This window comes from Fonsecaea erecta (genome assembly GCF_001651985.1).
Source record: "Fonsecaea erecta strain CBS 125763 chromosome Unknown Scaff6, whole genome shotgun sequence".
Classification (NCBI taxonomy): domain Eukaryota; kingdom Fungi; phylum Ascomycota; class Eurotiomycetes; order Chaetothyriales; family Herpotrichiellaceae; genus Fonsecaea; species Fonsecaea erecta.
Window position 1 is genome coordinate 2,136,848 of NW_017387249.1, and position 18,139 is coordinate 2,154,986.

At 54.5% G+C, this 18,139-nt stretch overlaps 5 protein-coding genes across 5 annotated transcripts; 2 read left to right on the top strand and 3 right to left on the bottom strand.

Moving 5' to 3' along the window:
• Positions 1–1,101: 1,101 nt before the first annotated feature.
• AYL99_07794 (hypothetical protein) lies at positions 1,102–5,383 on the top strand (the record flags this gene model as incomplete). The annotated part of the gene is made up of 5 exons (XM_018839303.1): positions 1,102–1,253; positions 1,303–2,197; positions 2,247–4,152; positions 4,208–4,263; positions 4,325–5,383. The coding sequence occupies 5 exons, from the start codon at positions 1,102–1,104 to the stop codon at positions 5,381–5,383; spliced, it is 4,068 nt and encodes a 1,355-aa protein (XP_018692071.1).
• Positions 5,384–6,322: 939 nt separating this feature from the next.
• AYL99_07795 (hypothetical protein) lies at positions 6,323–8,146 on the bottom strand (the record flags this gene model as incomplete). The annotated part of the gene is made up of 3 exons (XM_018839304.1): positions 6,323–7,561; positions 7,616–7,733; positions 7,791–8,146. 3 exons carry the CDS (start codon positions 8,144–8,146, stop codon positions 6,323–6,325), a joined length of 1,713 nt encoding a protein of 570 aa, XP_018692072.1.
• Positions 8,147–9,973: 1,827 nt separating this feature from the next.
• AYL99_07796 (hypothetical protein) lies at positions 9,974–11,561 on the bottom strand (the record flags this gene model as incomplete). Its single annotated transcript, XM_018839305.1, has 2 exons — positions 9,974–11,003; positions 11,053–11,561. The coding sequence occupies 2 exons, from the start codon at positions 11,559–11,561 to the stop codon at positions 9,974–9,976; spliced, it is 1,539 nt and encodes a 512-aa protein (XP_018692073.1).
• Positions 11,562–12,236: 675 nt separating this feature from the next.
• On the bottom strand, positions 12,237–13,625 carry AYL99_07797 (hypothetical protein; the record flags this gene model as incomplete). Its single annotated transcript, XM_018839306.1, has 1 exon — positions 12,237–13,625. One exon carries the CDS (start codon positions 13,623–13,625, stop codon positions 12,237–12,239), a length of 1,389 nt encoding a protein of 462 aa, XP_018692074.1.
• Positions 13,626–16,491: 2,866 nt separating this feature from the next.
• On the top strand, positions 16,492–17,778 carry AYL99_07798 (hypothetical protein; the record flags this gene model as incomplete). Its single annotated transcript, XM_018839307.1, has 1 exon — positions 16,492–17,778. One exon carries the CDS (start codon positions 16,492–16,494, stop codon positions 17,776–17,778), a length of 1,287 nt encoding a protein of 428 aa, XP_018692075.1.
• Positions 17,779–18,139: the final 361 nt, after the last annotated feature.

An 18,139-nucleotide genomic window follows, 5' to 3' on the forward strand; every position in this document is an offset into this window, starting at 1 on the left:
CTTTGGCGTGTCTAAGCTTTAAGAGCTTGGATCTCTGTTGGAAATATTGGAATGATCGCGCACGGTGTTATGTGCGGGTGCTGGTCGGATTTTGAGGAATGGGACTGTGATGTTTTTCTGGCACGCAACAAGATACGTAACGAGAGTTCTGGGCTATTGGTTGACGACTTTTCTTGAGGTAGGATTTTATGTGTTCAAAAGTCGATGGGAATGTATCTGCAAGGGGATCAGGGCTGTTCGATGACCGGAGCTATGTCGGGATTATGCGCTGTTGGCCCATGATAGTTGGGATAGTTCAGGTCTTGTGGATTTGGATTGTTGTTCGGGAACTTTAGCAGGATTCTAGGGGGGGCGATCTGTGTTTGTTTGAGACCAGCAGCCTGGTATCTCATCATATTTTATACCGAGCCAGATCGGATTCAAGATGTCCGGCATTTAGGTAAATACGAAGTACTTCAGCATGTAAAGTTATTCACAGTTCATACTACTACGAGTTCGTGAGACGAAGAAGACTGCCCAAGAAATGGAGAGGTTGAGAAGTGTTTCGAAGGATGTGGACTTCATGGCGTCAACCATCTCACCAAAAGTATTAGCGACAACTTTCCTCAAACCCCCCACACAGGGTCTAAGGGTTGCCGCTTTAGTTTTTCATTCTGCCTTCATCACAGTTCGATACAGGAAAGCTGATACGACAATGGCACAGCACGGCACAGGTCTCATGGGCAGGGACGTATAGAGATGTCCACGTCCAAGACCTGGAACCCATATCTCTCCGCAGGTGGTCAACTTGGTCCTCCCTTGATGGGCTAGAAGGACACAGCTCCTAGCCCCAGGTTTCACCTTCAGAATGTTTTTCGGATGGCCTCCAACCTGCGGGATCTGCTTCAGAGAAAAGGAGATGATCCGACGCGAGAGGCTTATCTCTGGCACATTCCGACTCCCTCGTGTTGATCATTCCAGTCGCGCCGGAGGCCTCACACGGACCACCGAGCGTCTGGAAGTTCTTCACGATGGTCTTGATACTTTTCTCACCAGCACGATACCAGTCCTTGTGCTTGGAGGTAAAGTATCCGATCGACCAAACAGGGGAAGACATACGAGATGAACTGGAGGCTTCTCAGTGGCATTGCCCTTGCCTGGCGCCTTTTCTCACATGTCTCCTGTCATGGCACGACCATCTCAATCGGGGTCAGCTATTGTCCTGCGACATACACGAGCTCAAGCACCAGCAGCGCCGCTTCGACGACACCTACGTACGTTCACCTCCAGGCTATGGCGCTCCAAGACTGACCTGCGCTTTAGTATTACCCCTGGAGAACCAGTTTATCTCACATTCTCCTTTGGTGGTTTCCCCGAATACCTCGACGCCGATGGAACAGTCACTAGTAATATACAGCAGGCCGACGTGTTTGCTATCTCAACCGCTGGGCAGCTGATGAGCGGGAGCGATTATGTGTCAACCTCTGGAGACGTTCCCTCGCAGCCATTCGCGGTTTCGCCAGACTCACCGGTCCTGAGGAGGGTGCCTCGGGTTTCTACGCTCTTCTCCATAACACAGAGCGGCGTCCTTGTCTGGACGAACGACGAATTCGTTGGTGGACAGGCTATCTTCTGTGTCTCCGGCTCGAATCTTCTTGTCGTTTTCAACGGCGTACCGCCACAAGGATGTATTGTTGTACAAATCGCGGTCATTCCTGCAACGAGGTCCCATCCATCGACGAGTTCTTCGATGACAACTTTACCCCAGACAAGCAAAATCAGCACCTCGGTCATAACAACGTCGACGGAGTCTCTGTCGACCACTTCAGCGTCAGTGTCTGGCAGTGCTATTTCCACGTCCACCACTCTCTCGGTCTCGGAATCATCAGCTTCTACCCCAGGCACATCAATGTCTTCTCTCTCAACGACCGATGTAACAAGCGCGTCATCAGGACCTGGATCTTCCTCGAGCCCGGCAACTTCATCGACAACGATTTCTACATATCCAGCTCCGACAACGACCGGAACTCCGAACTGCTATGACCGCTCGCCGTTCGACGGCACAGTTAATAATGGTTATCTGATTTTGTGCGACACCGACCTCCCGGGGTTTGATCTTGATGTGGTCGCGGCCTCTGATATCGCCGAGTGCATTGATGCGTGCAACTCGTACGTCCCAGGATCCCAGGGGCCTTGTGTTGCGGTCGCCTTTGATATTGTAAGTTCCTACCGTGCTGTACTTCCTGCGTGAACTAAAGAGCCTTCAGCTTGCCGATACCGACCCGTGCCATCTTAAATACGATATTGGCACTGTTAATAGAGGAGCCGACTCATTTGCGCAAACAGCCATTGTTGTCAACGAGCCATATTCTCCCGATATTGTCTTTTCCGACACTGGAATTTCTAGCAGCACAACAAGCACGACCGAGTCGTCGACCGTCATCCCTGCAACGCCCACCACGGCAAATGATATGGACACTACCATCAGTTCATCTTCAGTTCTACTAACCAGTCAGAGTACTTCTGTTTACCTTCAATCCACTTCAAGTACGCAGCAAGCTCTGCCGACCACTAGCTCCGTTGTTAGCCAGTCGTCTATAATGTCAACGGCAGCAACGGTGAGCAGCCAGACGAGCCCCAGTATTAACCCTGCGAGCTCGTCAGGACCAACCACGCCCTCGACTAGCCAACCGCAGTCCAGCACAATGACCATCCCAGGGAGTTCTTTCACTTCTCCAGCCAGCTCGAGTCCTCCCGGCTCTTCTACTAGCTCAATTTCTCCCAGCACTTCTTCCCGCGTGAATCCTCTCAGCTCGTCTTCCAGCTCGAATCCTCCGAGCCCTTCACCTAGCTCAAGTCGTGCCAGCTCTTCCACCAGCTCAATTCCTCCCAGCTCTTCACCCATTTCACAGTCGCCGACTTCGTCACCCACCTCGGTTGGCACTAGCCTACTCTCCACGTCGCAGCCAGGCTCTTCAGGACCTGCCACTACTAGTCAATCCACTTCACATCCAAGTTCGTCGCCCCCGAGTACCTCGCTGGCTGCTTCCTCGCACAGTAGCAGCTCAAGCACCACTGTCGCTCTTGTATCCACAACCACAGCCTCGTATTGCTCGGCTACGCCAACGACGACCAACCTTTGTCCCACGTACAACCACCAAGCACTAAATGTTAACAGCGACGGCTACTGCTACGAGGTCGAGTGTGCGACAGGGTTGCAGGGAAATGTTATGACCGCCAACTCCACGACGGCCACTTCGCTCAAGAATTGCATCGGCTACTGCACCAACTACAATGTTGCGCTGCCATATGGATGTGTGGGCGTTGGCTATCTTGGTTCGTCAAGTGGATCCAATCCCAACTGTCTGCTGCTGTCCAGTATAACCGGGACGATGTCCAATGCGAACGTCGACAGTGCTCGCCTGATTTATGCTGGATACCCATCCATCAACGATCCAATCTTCACAACCACGACTACTACCACTACCACAAAGGCGCCAGTGTCAACACCTTCATCGTCGCTTGCTCCGTCGTCCTCCGGAAGCACATCTACAACATCATATGTGCCTTCGAGTTGCGGGACTGCTCCAACTGGATCAGCATCGGCGTGCCCAGGAAATTCTCCCGCTTGCTATTCCTACAATTTCCTCGGCAACAGTGCGAACTTCGAGATAGAATGTGCTACGGCCTTTACGGGTTCAACGTCACAACCGCTGCTGACATTCGACCTGACAGATTGCATCAACCAGTGCCAGTATGCCAATGCACTTCGGGCCAACAGTTGTCTCGGAGTGACATTCATGGTCACAAGCGTGAGTCAAGGATCAGTCAACAACTGTTTCCCTTACTCGACTCTGACTTGTGCTACTCGGGGCAATGTTACCTACAATAGCGCACGGATGCTTTATGCTGGATATCCCCAGATGACCGATTATAGTGACCCGACTTTCGTGTGTCCTGCTTCGTCGACAACAACGTCTACCATCGCCGCAACGTCTTCATCAAGCGTAGGTACTTCGGGAGGAGTGGCGACAACAACGACCGTGGCACATTCAAGCAGTACGGTTTCTACATCTTCGACGACGGATCTTTCTCAGGCGACTTCCACGAACTTCCCACTTGCCTACCCTCAAGATCCCATCTGCAACAACAACCTCATGTCGACATACGAAGGTGAAGAAGAAGTCTGCGTTTCTGAGCGGCATGTCCGGAGCTAACTATCTCCCAGGTGGGCAACTCTCGGTCAATCCCATCCAGGGTCGTTATTACGACATCGAATGTGCAGTATGTCTTCCATTCCTGCGGCTATCGTCTACTCATCTATTAGTGCTGACATGGGTACCAGTCGGATTACACCAATCCGGGCAATAACCCTTTTGGAGCCACAACACAGCCGACCTATGACAGCTGCGCGAACCAATGTGACATCGCCGCCGCGCAAAGCATTCCGTGCTATGCATTTTCATGGATAGCCAGTTCTGGCCTGTGCACCCTCTTCGGCCGAGTGAGCAACGGCGTCCAACTGACAACCAATATGACCAATACCAACGGCATCCACTCAGGCCGATGGCTCTCCACGACGGTCGGCAGCACCACAACTCCTCAGCCTCTGCAACTGTACCTCGCGAGGCCGATTCCATTCCCCGTGGGCCCGCTCGCCGCGAACTCCCAGACCACCCGCGACTACCCCGGCGGCACCAACACGTATTTCAACAGCTGGTCCGACTCGTCGCACGCCACCGTCCTCGACCTCTCATCCCAGTATGGGATTCGGTGGGAGATCTTCGGCCAAGTCCAGTCGACGCTGTGGGTCACGGCCAACTTCTGGTTCACAAACACGCCCCTGGGCGTGACCGCGGCGACGCAGAACCAGTGGAGTGCGGGCTCGCGGAACAACGACGCCGCGCCTATCTCATTCCCGGCCAGCACCCTGCCCGGCTACGCGCTCGCGCCGTTCTGGACGTACGGCCACACGCTGGGCGCGTCACAGCAGGGCATCTACTACCAGGTCGACCTCATTTCGACCGGCCGCTACGGCGTCTCGATCGAGTGGTTCTTCAGCCACTACGGGCAGGACACCAATGTGTTCCATGCGGTCATGACCTACGACACGGGCGTCCCCGGCGTGTGGAACACGTATTTCTTCGTCGCCGGCGCCGCCTCGGGCCAGAACACCGACCAGGGGCTGCGCCAGTCCGTTGGGGGGCAGGGCAACCCGGACAACCCCACGCAGTTCTTCACCTACTGCGCGGGCCAGCAGAACTGCGTCACCCCGGGCGCCAAGATGACTATGGACACCACCCAGGTCAACGTCGCCCAGGTCATGAACTACACCGCCGCCCTGTTCAACCCGGCCACGTACCCCGTGGGCACCTGGACGTGGCAGACCAAGCCGTGTTGCTGATCATCCGTGGAGGAGGAGGAGGCGGAGGAGGGGGAGGAGGGGGGGGGGGGTTGCTGTGTAGTTGTTGTGCCGGCGTCTTCTTCCCCCCCGCCCACCTCCCCGGGGGGCCGACGGAGTGGGAGAACAAGTCTGTGCAGATTGTCAGAGGGAGGAGAAGAGGAGGAGGAGGAGGAGGAGGAGGAGGAGGAGGTTTTCCGTTTAGTTTTTGTTCTTGAGGGCGAACGGCGCCGACTCCCAAGTCGAGCGGAGCCGAGCGACAGAAGACTTTGGGATATTGATCCTGATCCTGATACTGACTGACTGAATGATCCTTTGAGTGGCGGGGTTAGTAAAGGGGATACGGGGGCAACATTGTTGAGGATATATGCTTTCTGGGTTTCCGACTCTCCTTCCCGCCTAGATTTTGACATCCTTCTAGCCAGCCACGCTAATCCAATTGCCGTTTCTCCTTTCTTTTCCCCCCGACCCGTTCCTCTGTGCCAAACTCGAGCAACGACGCACAAGATCCGCGTGGCGGCTGTTGGCCTTTTCTTTACCAGGACCCAAACCCAACACAAGACGTGTGTGTGTGTGTGTGTGTGTGTGTGTGTGTGTAGGCGTAAGAGCGGGAGGAGGAAGTCCCCTCCCGTCTTACGAGCGGACGGACGACGAGGCGGGAGAAGAAAGAAAGAAAGAAAGAAAGAAAGAAAACCTGTGGTGCAATACGGACAGACAGACAGGCACCTGAGGTATACGTACGTATGTACTTCGTATCCACAGATATACATATATGCGTAGGTATACAGTAGGTCCGGATGGGTCTTGTCCTGAAGGGGAGTAGTGCAAAAGTCTATCTTTTCCCTCCTTTCCCATGCGGGTTATAACTACATGTATCTTTATTACTAATTATACATGTATCTATACAAAATAGGCTTTCCGGGTCGGTATTAGCCGCCCCTCTCAGCAATCCGCCCTTCCCCAAGTTCTCGGGAACGGCACGACCTCTCTCAGATTGTTGACGCCCGTCATGTACGCCAGCAAACGGTCGAACCCCAGACCATAGCCCCCGTGTGGACTGCTCCCGTACCGTCGAAGGTCGGCGTACCACTTCATGTTCCCTAGGCTCTCCCCGGCTCGCAGGAACGGATAGCCGCTCCCGTTGTCACCATTCGACACGTCCATGCTCTTGAGCAGCCCCTTTTGGCGCATAGACTGAATGAGATGCTCCAGCCGGTGTTCTCTGAGGCTCCCCCCAACGACTTCGCAATAGCCGAAGGGAAGGAGAAGGTCGAAGCAGGCGACCGTGTCTCCGCTAGACTCCGGTTGAGTGATGTGCTGCTGTGAAGTCATTGCGGATGACGGAAGCATGTAGAACGGTTTCACGTCCTTTGGGTAATGCGTCACAAAAACCGGCTGGCCTCCTGCAAGATTGTCCACGATCCACCGCTCGTGCTCCAGTTGCAATCCTTGCGTCCACTGAGGACGGTAAACGAACAGCGTGCCACCGCTCGATTCGTAAGCCTTCATCAGCGCGTCCATGGCTGACGTGTAGTCTACTTCGTGCCACCTGCCGCTGAGTCTATCCCAGCGAGCTTCCAGATCCACAAAATCGGCATCGGTGGGCCGGTGTTTCTGGTCTGAGTAGTACTCAACCAGTTCCTTACCGGTGCGATGTTTTCGAAGTGACTGTGCGAGATCTGCCACCAAACTCTGCACTCGGGACAGCAGCTCTGGAAAAGAAACATGCCGATGCTCAACCTCGAGCATGTAAAACTCGGACAGATGCCGCGGGGTATCACTTTCTTCCGCACGGAACGTGGGAGAAAAGGCAAAGACGTCCCCTTGCTCGGCGGCATGTGCCTCGAGATGCAGCTGTGACGACACCGTGAGGTATTTCGGTTCTCGGAAGTAGAGCTTCTCTTGTCCCTTGGATGTGTTCGCCGCAGCCTCCGGTAGCTGCTCATGGCTTTGTGGGGCGATTGTGAAAGCTTCTCCTGCACCTTCACAGTCGGAAGAGGTGATGAGGGGTGGAAGGACCTGGTAGACCGGGTCCGGCTGGGTGGAGAAATGCGACCCAATGGCGGAGATCAATTGGCTGCGAGTCCGATTGACCAGCGAGTGGAAGGCTGTGCGCATTCGCAGGTGAGGAACGGTCCGGAGAAAATCAGTCGACATGGACTGCTTCTGGATGGGGTTCTCCTATCGCAATGGTCAGGGACTGCAGCACAACAAACAGGAGCGGGCTGGACCTACCGAGGTGTTGCCGTCACCGAGTGTTTCGATCTTCTCGACTTGTAGTTCATGGCTTTGCCCTGCTCCTTTGGAGCGAATCCAGTTGCCCACCAAGGCCACGTAGGCGCCGTTGGTAACGCTGGAAATTTTGTGGTGTTAGAACTCGTCCATGCTCTCTGACAGCACATCCACGTACTCTTTCGCCAGTTGCGGGTCCGGGAATACTGCCTGGACGTTCGCGAGTGTAGATCCATCGCCGATCCGGGCAAAGGCGATGTTCTTCTGCTTTCTGATGCTGCGCACTAGACCGGCAATTTTGATGGATTGGTCGGCTCGCAGTCCCTCGACGTACTCGGCATCACTCGTGAGTCTGGCGTGGCGGACAAGCGCCGGTGAGGTCCCTGTAGGCTCTGTGCTTTGGCCATGCACATATCTGCCGCAGCACGGGGACAGTCCAGTTCTGTTCAGGATTCTCAGGATGTCAAGGGACGGGTATCGAGGCAGGATCGCGTCTCCGAGATGCCATGGCGCTTTCGAGACACGCCATAGCATCACGCAGAGGAGGAAGGGGAGCGGCCAGTAGCAGCAGCAGCAGCAGCAGCCGCAGAGTATCCGGAAGTGTGAGAGTCGATCAATAGAGCTCCCGGTGTCGTGCGGACGATTCTACCACAAAAATAGCGGAAACGCGAGTTGTTGGATCCCGGTCATTTCGGAATGCGGGAAAAGCATTTATCCGACCAGATTCCGGACGCAGCCTCGCCATCATGACTCGTTGACGTATACAAGATGAAAAGGGAGTAAACAGCGCCACTAGTGTGGTGGTGCCACCTCTTTTTACTTCCTCAGTCCCATTCGCCACTCAGCTCTGCGGGATTCGAGGTGGACTCTATGGCACGGAGTTTTTCCAAACGCTCACCATGTCCAGGACCAGACGTGATGCCAGTCGCGTGCCAAGTTCCGCGTCTCCGTCCTGCCTGGGCTATCAACACTTTCCAGATGCAGCAGATTGGCCGACCTTTCTGCGAGCTAGTGTCGCTGACCGACTGGGGATGGGCTTCTTTGTCCCATTTATTACAAGTATTCTTGCATCTAACCCCTGCTCCGGATCCTGGCCGTCTTGTTCTTTTGTACGGACTACTCGCCCCATGAATCCTCTTCTTATGTCATGCTCGGATCATTGCGACGGTGGTGTGGCAGTCCAACAATTCCGGGGCTGTCAGCGACAGAGCCTGCCTCAATGCTTTATATTCGAAGTCGTCGACCAAGTGTATGACGGTCCAACAGTCGCTGTCTTCAAAGGTGTGGCTTCAACTGTTTTCGTGACCTCGTGAACTGTGGAGAAGAAGCCATGGCAGCTCGCTCAGCCTTGTACCAACAAGTGCCGAACTATTTTCAGGAGCAGGATGTATTCAAGACGATCAAGTTTTTCGGTTCGTCCTCGTCCAGCAACACCGAGCAAGTCACTCCCAAGCCTTCGCCGGCCCTAGATCTGGATGCTCTTTCGGTGCTCCAAGAATATCGGGGCTTTCTCCTCAGCCAGCTTCAGTCGATCAGAGCAACCCAATCTCATAAGCGTTGCAGGCGCAGCCCCCGCCGCATTGGCTGGGCCCATGAGCGTCGTCGCAGACAACCACATCGAGGTACCCCAACCCACTCACCGTCTGTTGAATGATACCATCTACCATCATACACCTGCCGCTTATGCGTACTGACACAATGGCTGCCACAGGATCAAGAACTTATCGGCGTCCATTCCTGACCCGGCGCTTGCTCCTGCGAAGAGGCTCTTCCTCATACTGTCGACTTTGTAATCACCGGCCCACCTACACATGCCGTCTGCGGCTCCAATCCTATTCCTCGCCCCTTCAGCAGTCTTCCAGACCAGCAACACCGCGATCCTGGATGCTGACTGAATCTGGTCGAGAACCAACAGCCACTTCTTTTTGATATGTGTGGTACTCGGTTTTTGACTTTGTATACCGAGGTCGAAAGAGGCCTCGGTAAAGATCATGGATCCAGACAAAAAAGCCTGCAACTTGTGTGGTCTCTGGCTTGAATTTGCGGCGGCATTTCTGCAGAACGTCACGGCAACTGCCTCAAAAGTAGCGGAGCAGGAAGTGGAGGATTTCTCCTCAAATTGCCATAGCGCACATGTGATAACGATTCAAGTTGTACCATAAGAACCTATTTTCCTGTCAGAGTCAGCCTGGGAAACGAGCATGAACCTGCCGGATGCCATCGCGTAATCCAATGGTTCGTGTCCAGCCAATTCATTCCTTGTACTTGTGCCAGGATGTTCCTTTGTTTTGCTAGTCAAGCTCATGGCTCGAAAGCACCCCTCTTTTTGCCGAGTTGATGCTGGCTGTGCTCTTGGATGAATCATACGTCAAGCATACTCCTGACCACCTGAGGCACTGATTGGAGCGAGTGGGTGGACGATGCAGGCTGTGACCGACAATCTTCGCTGTATTCATATCGTGTCTCCCTCTCGTATTTTGGAGGGGGCAGTGAGCTTTCGGGCTCTGTGAATCGTAGGGCTATGCCCGTAGTGCCGCGTCCCGTAAACATTGAGCTTGCGGCCGATCCGTTACTGGTTGCACTCTGCCTTGGTTTCCTGTACCTAGCATCCTCTTCTGCCCGTCTGTGCCGCTGCCACCAGGCGGATCCGCTTTCGTCCTCTTCGTCTGCTCGGTTGGCGTGCATCACGTGGGAGTCGTCTTCCAACGGCGGTCTTCGGGAGTAAGAAGGGATCTTGAAGACCCCGCTTGGCGACGCGAATGGGTTTCGAGACCTGAACCACCAGGCTGGTGGTCGGCGACGGTGGTGTTGACGAGATTGCATGGCTCCAGCAAGCCCCTCACCCAACTCTTCACCGCTCTCCACGCGCTGGGCGATCAATAACTTATCTTCATTCTCATGTATGTACCCGTAAATGTTGAGCAGCACAAGGACGAGTAGACCGGGTGCGTACCCGAGTCCGTACAACAACCCGACGCTCAGGTCTCGGCGATATGGCGACAGTTCCCACACCCAGGATCCCACAACCCCATACGCTATGCGTAAGGCAAGAGCAATGACGGTCAGGAAGAGGGTTGCAGGGATCTTGGTCCTGTAAGTCTTGCTGCCATAGCCCAACTGGAAGACAGTAAATGCAAGACAGACTGCTGCCAGGGCGGAAGCCGTCTTGAATCGAGCATCAAGCGCCGCAGGCCGAGCTGATTCCAAAATCTGCCTAGGGGACCGTTGCTTCTGAGCAAATGGCCAAGATCGAGGGACGAGCAGGAAGAACACCAGGCAATCGAAAGTGTAGAAGAGTAAGGGGAGATAGAAATTGACTCGATCATGGAAGGCATGTGCTGAGAAGGTATACGTTTGTGCCTCTTGGAGTTGACGGTGGTTGAATGAGCTCCTAACAATCAAAGTTAGACAGGAGGCCATCTCTCGTGGTTTGTGCTCACCAGCTTCTCACAGCCTCCCAGACACAAGCCAGCAACACCGGAACCATCAGGGTGAGAAAAAAGCTTTGGAGGATGATGGGTGTGTTGACGATGTAGTCTCGGTCCACGTCGACAGCGGTGAACGAGCTCAAGATGCCACAAGCAGCGACGACCAAAGTCCAATACCACGGCCAGCGTCTCCCGACCGGTTTCCACCCCCTCTGCCGAGGCAGATATGCGCGGCCATGCTTTCTGAGGTTGATGGTCGAGAAGAGAATGGACAAGGCAAAGAACGAGCCAAAGACAAGGCCGGTGATGCCTCGAGCCGCGATGGGGTTTACCGGCGTGTAACACGAGGTGGTGTTGGTGAAGGTCCCATTTGCAAAGATGACGGGCTTATGGACGCCGAACGCGAGAAAGCAGTGCGACCCGTTCGAAAGCGTGCCATTGCTGTAGAGCGTGTAATGCCAGGACTCCAGGGCAGTCTCATTGAGAGCGACGTCGTTGATGACGGTGGGCGCACCCAGCATATCAGCAATGGGGGTTTCTTTCCTTTGCCCTCATAGGCAGCTAAGGGGCGTCAGGTCGCGTGGAATCACTCGTTGTTCGTCATTCGCTTTCACTTGAATGCTTTAGATGGTAGAAGCCTAACAATGATATTACCAACGGCCAGAGATTGATTTGAGGAGATGCGGATCATGTCATGTGCTGACTGACTGTGCAGGAACTTTTATCTCCGATTTCCACTTGGCGCCGATATAGATCGATCCAACAGAACACGAAGGGCAAGTCTTACTGCAACAACCGAGACATCTCATTTTCATACAGTACAATCTCCTACTCGAGCTTCGTACGACTATGGAGGATGCTACCACATAGGCATCACGTAAAAACAGTGTCCCCCATCCCTGCTGCTTCAAAGTCTGAAAGTCCCCCTGTCTAGGATGCCAGGACTTACCTGGCTCAAACCACAAGCCTATCTCGAAGAGTAGAAAAAAAAAAACACAAGAAAAAGTGCAAATCGAAGATTGCAGTCATCAAAATTCGTGACCTCGTACCCATCGTTGAAAACGATCGCGTATCCGCCGCCTCTTGACCTTTGACCTAGAACGCTCAAATCCGATATGGTTGGAACTATTGACTTTTCCCCCAGACGTCCTGCAATGCAATGTGATACCTCGTGCTGAATCGGCCCTCGTTCCGTCTTAGACTTTGGCAAACACACGGTCCAACTTGCTCAGGGCTCTCTTGTCCTCCCGAAACCCCAGTTTCTCGCTAGGAATGTCTTGCGGTGGCGCCCCGTTCTTAGTTCCACCTGGGCTCGTACTTGCTTGTCGGTCTGCTTCGGCTTCGGCTTTTTCCGTGGGAGGAACATTCGTATCGATATTGTGCACGAGTGCGGTGATGGTAGGCGCCTGACTGGCACTCACTGTCGTGGTCTCGGGGGGTTGCGCGGGAGCAGGATGATTCTCGTCATTCTTGACAGTGGCACCGTTCGTCTGGTAATCGCCCCCATTGGCAGTGGCAGTCAAGCGCGGATCTATCTGTGGCCCAGAGCCAACATTTTCGTTGGACATCTCAGGACCTTGTGCATTAACCGGTGGGACAGGACTAGCCTGGTACAGTGGCGGAGGGGGTTGGCTGACAGGGTAAGCGTTCAGCGGAGCCTGCACCGAAGTTGTTGGTGGTAAAGGGGGAGGTCCTGACGAGCGCGAGTCCGAGTTCCGCAAGGGGCGCTGATCAAAAGAGGACGGTGGTGCTTGACTGAGAGGCAGAGGGTGTGGTGAGTGATAGGGCGCCGCGGAATATGCGAGCGGGGGTAAACCGGGCGGAAGAGCATATGGCTGGAGATAGTGCCCAGGGGGAGGCGTGTGCATGGGGCTGATCGGGTAGATGTAGGCTGGATGAGGGATGTAGCCGGGCGGAATATATGCTTGTGGAGGAGCAGGGCTGGGACGGTGATACCCTGGGCCTCCTGGAGTCACAACATATCCCGGGGCGCCTAGCATGGGTGATCGAGTGACGGCGGGAACCGTGGACTGATCGTTGATGGTCGATTCCGGATACATTCCTTTTGCGGGCTGGATGGATGCCAGACTGGGATCGGTGCTTGGTTGACGCAACCCCTGGGAGGCCGGATGCGATCGAGAGTAGTAGCTAATGAGATGCAGGTGTTGTCCCGTCGACGTGGTGATGCTGAAGGATTGCTTCATCAGACCGTCGGGCTTGTACCGGTACCCGTCAGGTCCCTCTTCGCCCTCGCCAGCCTGCGACGGATCATCCTGACTAGTTTCTGGTGTCTTGGTGCCTCGAGCTCCCGGATTGCCATATGCGTTGCCTCCTCTTTTGCCTTCCATTTCCCGATAAGTCAGAAAGCTTCCCGAGACACGACTTGCGCTCCAGCTCTTTCCATCTGTCCATCGCCGCATCCCCGCTTCCCGCTCATCCCATACAAAAACCGAGCCCGATCTGATCGATTGTCTCTCTTTCTCTGACAGCCTCCGCTGAACTCGAGGTAGTATGCCCAGCCTGCAGGCCTCGAAGAGGATGATGGCGTCCGTCGGGGTTCGGACGAGGCCGTGGTATGTCTCCATCGTCTGGAATATCCGAAACCCGTCAAAAAGCTTGCTCCAATTTCGCCCGGGGGCAATTTGCTAACACAACAGAACCGTACGCGGTCGCGTACTTGTCGTTAGAGTGACTGGAGTGTCACTCCAATCGCGGCGGGCTGAATGTTTTCGTTGTCCACACTTCAGCTCGCCGCGCCCATCGGTAACGGTCCAGGGCGTTCCCTCCTGCCTGACTTCTTTCTCGATGCGGGCGCAAAAGCCAACTGCGCGTAACGTATGAGGTCGCAGTAGGGAATGGCCAAATAGTCTCTGCACACTATCCTGGTTTTTCAAGTGAATTTGAGACCTGGAGAAGAGATTGTACGTGAACTGCTCGGTAGCTGGAGAATTGGCAGAGTGTGAGTCAAAATCGAGGAGAGATGGCCTCTAATAATGCAAGTAGAAAGGCTCAAGGACAAGAGATCCGGTAAACTCAGACAAGTCTTGAGAACAGCGCAGAGCCAATTGAGCAGCTCGTTAAGAGATATTACGCGGGCTGCAAGTCTTGGGGAAGATCAGAGTCTGGCACACGGCCGATAGCACCGATTCGTGAGAACGAAGATAGGAACGTGAGAAGAGCAACAAAAAATATGGCCAGAGCAAAAGCCCAGACAAATGGAAGAAGTTCAAGCCGCAGTGTGGGAGGGACTCTCTGGATCCTCGGGTGGGCCCCCTTGGCTGGGACCTGGGTCTTGGGAGAGGGAATCTACAGGTAGGTCACTTCCCCAGCGGGTCAAGCTTGTACACTAGGCTTATGCTTAACCCAGCGCCCGCAGCAGCTAGCTGGAGACTGGCCAGTGGCCGCCAGCGTTCACTGGGTCAGCGCCCAGCATTCGATCGCTGGGCGCACTGCAAGCGAGTCTGGGCGACATTTCCGTAGGGGAGGGCGCCGGTATCTCTCTGTCGATGAGCCGATAGCCACGGGAAAGGGCAGTTCTGGCCATCGACCGATCACTCATATGCTGGTTCATAGTCTCTCTTGGAGCAGTAGGTCAGATAAAACGATAGAGTTCTATTTCCTATTATTATTATTATTGTTCTTTAAACTTCTGCCTACGTTCCAAGCACGAGAGAGGATCGTCATCTATCCGGGATCAGCGTCCTGCCTACCGAGAGGGAAATTGATCCCCAGCTCGTCTTGGGGGAAAAGGCCTCCGTGTCCTTTGACGGCCAATAACTGGTGGTCTTGTAATTTTGGGAATATTTTGGGAATTTTGGGAATGACTCCTCGGACTTTGCTGGTCGTGGCATGACGCCCTGGCAGAAAGCCAGTGTCAAACTAGGGCTTGGCATCAGGAAGGGTTCGGAAGCGAAGGGGGATCACATCGTGCCCTGTCCCCCCCCAAAAGGGTGCTTCAGGCGAAAGAATCTTGGGAAAGAATGCTGACACGAGGTTTTCTCACCCAGCTTACAACCCTGTTCCTGGCATGCTGAGGTCTGCACCTAACCCGGGCGACGTGGACTCCGTATTTCTTGCTCATTTCATTATTCTTCATTAATGCAGCTCGGCAGGCAGCCAGCCACACATCCAAAGTAGAGACTTGGCGGCCTGCTAGCCAAGGCGCCAGCAGCCTTGGTGGCTCTTGGGCTTCTCTTGGTGTTCTTAGTTTTGACGACCCTCGTTTCAGTTGCCAATCTGACTCGTCACTGGGCGCCTGGGCACCTGCGTAATGCTGTGTCTCGGCGGAATTCCAGGCGCGCTTTAGGCTTTGATCGAATGCTTGGTCGTTTCTGGGCATGCCCCAGCGACCCTTTTCCAAACAATGATGCCCCAGCAGATTCCACCTTCTCCTTGGCCCCCTCCTCCGCTGACCTGTCGCGTTCGCTCCGGGTAATTGAACGGTCTAACTCCTCGTAGGCCGTGATTATGGCAACATGACATTATTTGTCCCAAAATGCTGTTGGGCTGGACCAAAGTCGCCTCGCCTGCATCTCCGAGCCCGGACAAGCATTGCTGGGGCATCTCCGCTTAGGCTTAAGCGTCTTGTTAAGCATGATTCAAGCCACCGAACTCAAAAGGCGAACGGGGCACAGGTCATGCAGTTTCAGTGTTAGCCCACGCCGCCTGGGCCTTGGCATATTGGACCGGTAAAAGATCAACTGACCAGTGATAACGAGATTACGTTTGTTCTTCATTTTCTTTGCTGAGCACACCTGGCCACGGCACCACCGACACCAAAGGGGGTGCTTGCGTGGGCGATGATTGCGAGATTGGCACAAAAGTGGAACTCTTTCCCAAGACACATCATTCTTGTTACGTCCAATTTTCTCAGGCTGACCGCATCCATCGTACGCCATCCGTCCCATATGGAGGATATCGTGGCAATAGAGGAACAGGGTAAATCCTTCCTCCGACTCCCGTCAGGAATTCTAGCACTGGGAGTCATGCAACTTGCTGCACGCATAAAACTCGTTTCTCGTGGCAGCAAGAAAAAAGAAAAAGGAAAAGAAAATGCAAGGAATGCTGCCCACCTTCACCTCATCCTGTCGTCCGACGCATGACCGACCACTCCACCAGCGCGACCCGTTCTTCGGCAGTCTCTATCTCTGTCCCGGCAAGTGGAGTCTCTAAGGCAAGATGCCAGTTGCAGAAACAAGTTCCTCCGTCTGGGTGCCGTCCTGGTGGTAAGCCTACTCGTTAGTGGCGATAGCGGTGTGGAGAGCAGATAACCACATGGATGAACCAAAAAAGACGGCCGAAAACACACCCCTCACGTATTACCGAATACTCCGTACTCGTTTGGTGCAGTTCTTAGCGCGCAGGCTGCTGTCCGTTGGCGGTTGAGCAACTTCCACCAGCCCGACGAGTACGTCCTCGTACAAGGCCTTCGAAGTAGTCTACTTCTCGACAATGGCAACAATATTTCAAGACGCCCGGCTCAGCCCGTCAATAGCCCAGAGGATCTACTCGTCCCTCCCCTCTACTTCCTGCACGAGGCTTTTGCAGGTTGAGCCAGGCTCATACCATGATATTCTCAAAGCTTCACTTATCGTGGTGGATATTTCCTCGCCCTCATGCCCCGAGTATGAATGCATATCCTACACATGGGGTGACGAGATATCGCCTAACTCCATCAGCATGCATGGGAACGAGGTCCCGCTCCGACTGAATCTAGATCAAGCCTTCCGTCGCTTTCGCTTACCTACAAAGCCCAGGCTTCTATGGGTCGATGCCATCAGCATCCGACAGGACGACACCAACGAGAAGGCCCAACAGGTCAAAATGATCGGTGACATTTTCCAGAGTGCCACAAGGGTCCTGGCGTGGCTGGGCGAGCACGCTGACTCTAGCGAGAACCTCTTCAACATCTCCGAAGAGGCTGCGAGAAGCCTGTTCGACCATGACCGCGCCCAGTTTCGGCAGAAGTACGACACGCTGGCCCGATTCGTGGAGCGTCGCTACTGGCAGAGGACTTGGATCGTCGCGGAGATCGTCTGCGCCCGTGAGCTGGTGATTTGCTGCGGGCCGGACCGGATTGCGTGGGCGCATCTTCTCATGTACAAGTTCACCGACGTGATGCGATTCGACCAGGGCTGGACGAGAAAACTGACCAAGTTGGACGACGCGCGACAGGCCCATAAGTTCGCGCACGACCCGTCCCATATATCAGACGTGGAGTGGGAGGGCCACCGCGAACTACAGGGATATCTGTATGCGACGGAGAACACGGAGTGCCTCCAGGTTCGGGACAAGATATTCTCCCTCCGTGCAATCCTGCACAGCACGAGCATGCGCACCGCCATCCGCGTCAATTACACGATGTCGATCCCCGAGCTCTGCGCCGACACGCTGAAAGCCGCCCTGGTAGCCTACGACAGCGAGCGGAACAACATCGCCGAGTTCCTGCTCTTGTCGTACCAGCTCGACAAGAGCCTCGCAATGACCTTCCCCGAAAGACTCCAGGTGATCGACCTACTCCTCGATGACGTGGAGGGCCTCGAGGCACCGGCACTGGCCATCGTGAACGACATCCTCTTCGATGGCACGGCCGAGAAGTTCTTTGAGATCGAGTACGAACCCCTTGACACGGACTGGAGCTGGGAGCAACAGAGAGACCATGTCCTCTCGTGGTGCGACAAGGCCCGACGGACGGGGAAGTGGCCCGCCACACCTTCAACAGCTCAAGCTCACGTCTGAATAGACCCTAACAGGCATGGTCGGTTTGAACGCATGTTTTGCCTTTTGTTTGTAATGTTTTAATTCTGTTCCGCGCTGCCGGAAAAAAGCAAAACAGTCCCGGTTCCCGTCCACCTCCTCTTGCTTTGCTGACCAAGATCTACCTGCCCGCAACCGGCTCCTGTCTCGTTCTATATTTGTGCCCAAAGTCGAGCCCCAAATGAGCTGCAGCTGCAGCAGCTGCAGGTAGTAGGTAAGTGAATGAAAGCATGCAACGTGGGAGACTGCGTGCGTAAAGCAGAGCGTCATCTCATTGCCTTAACCTACTACCTACATACCAACAAACCAGACCGGGAAGATGCCCTGCTCGGCGATATCCCTG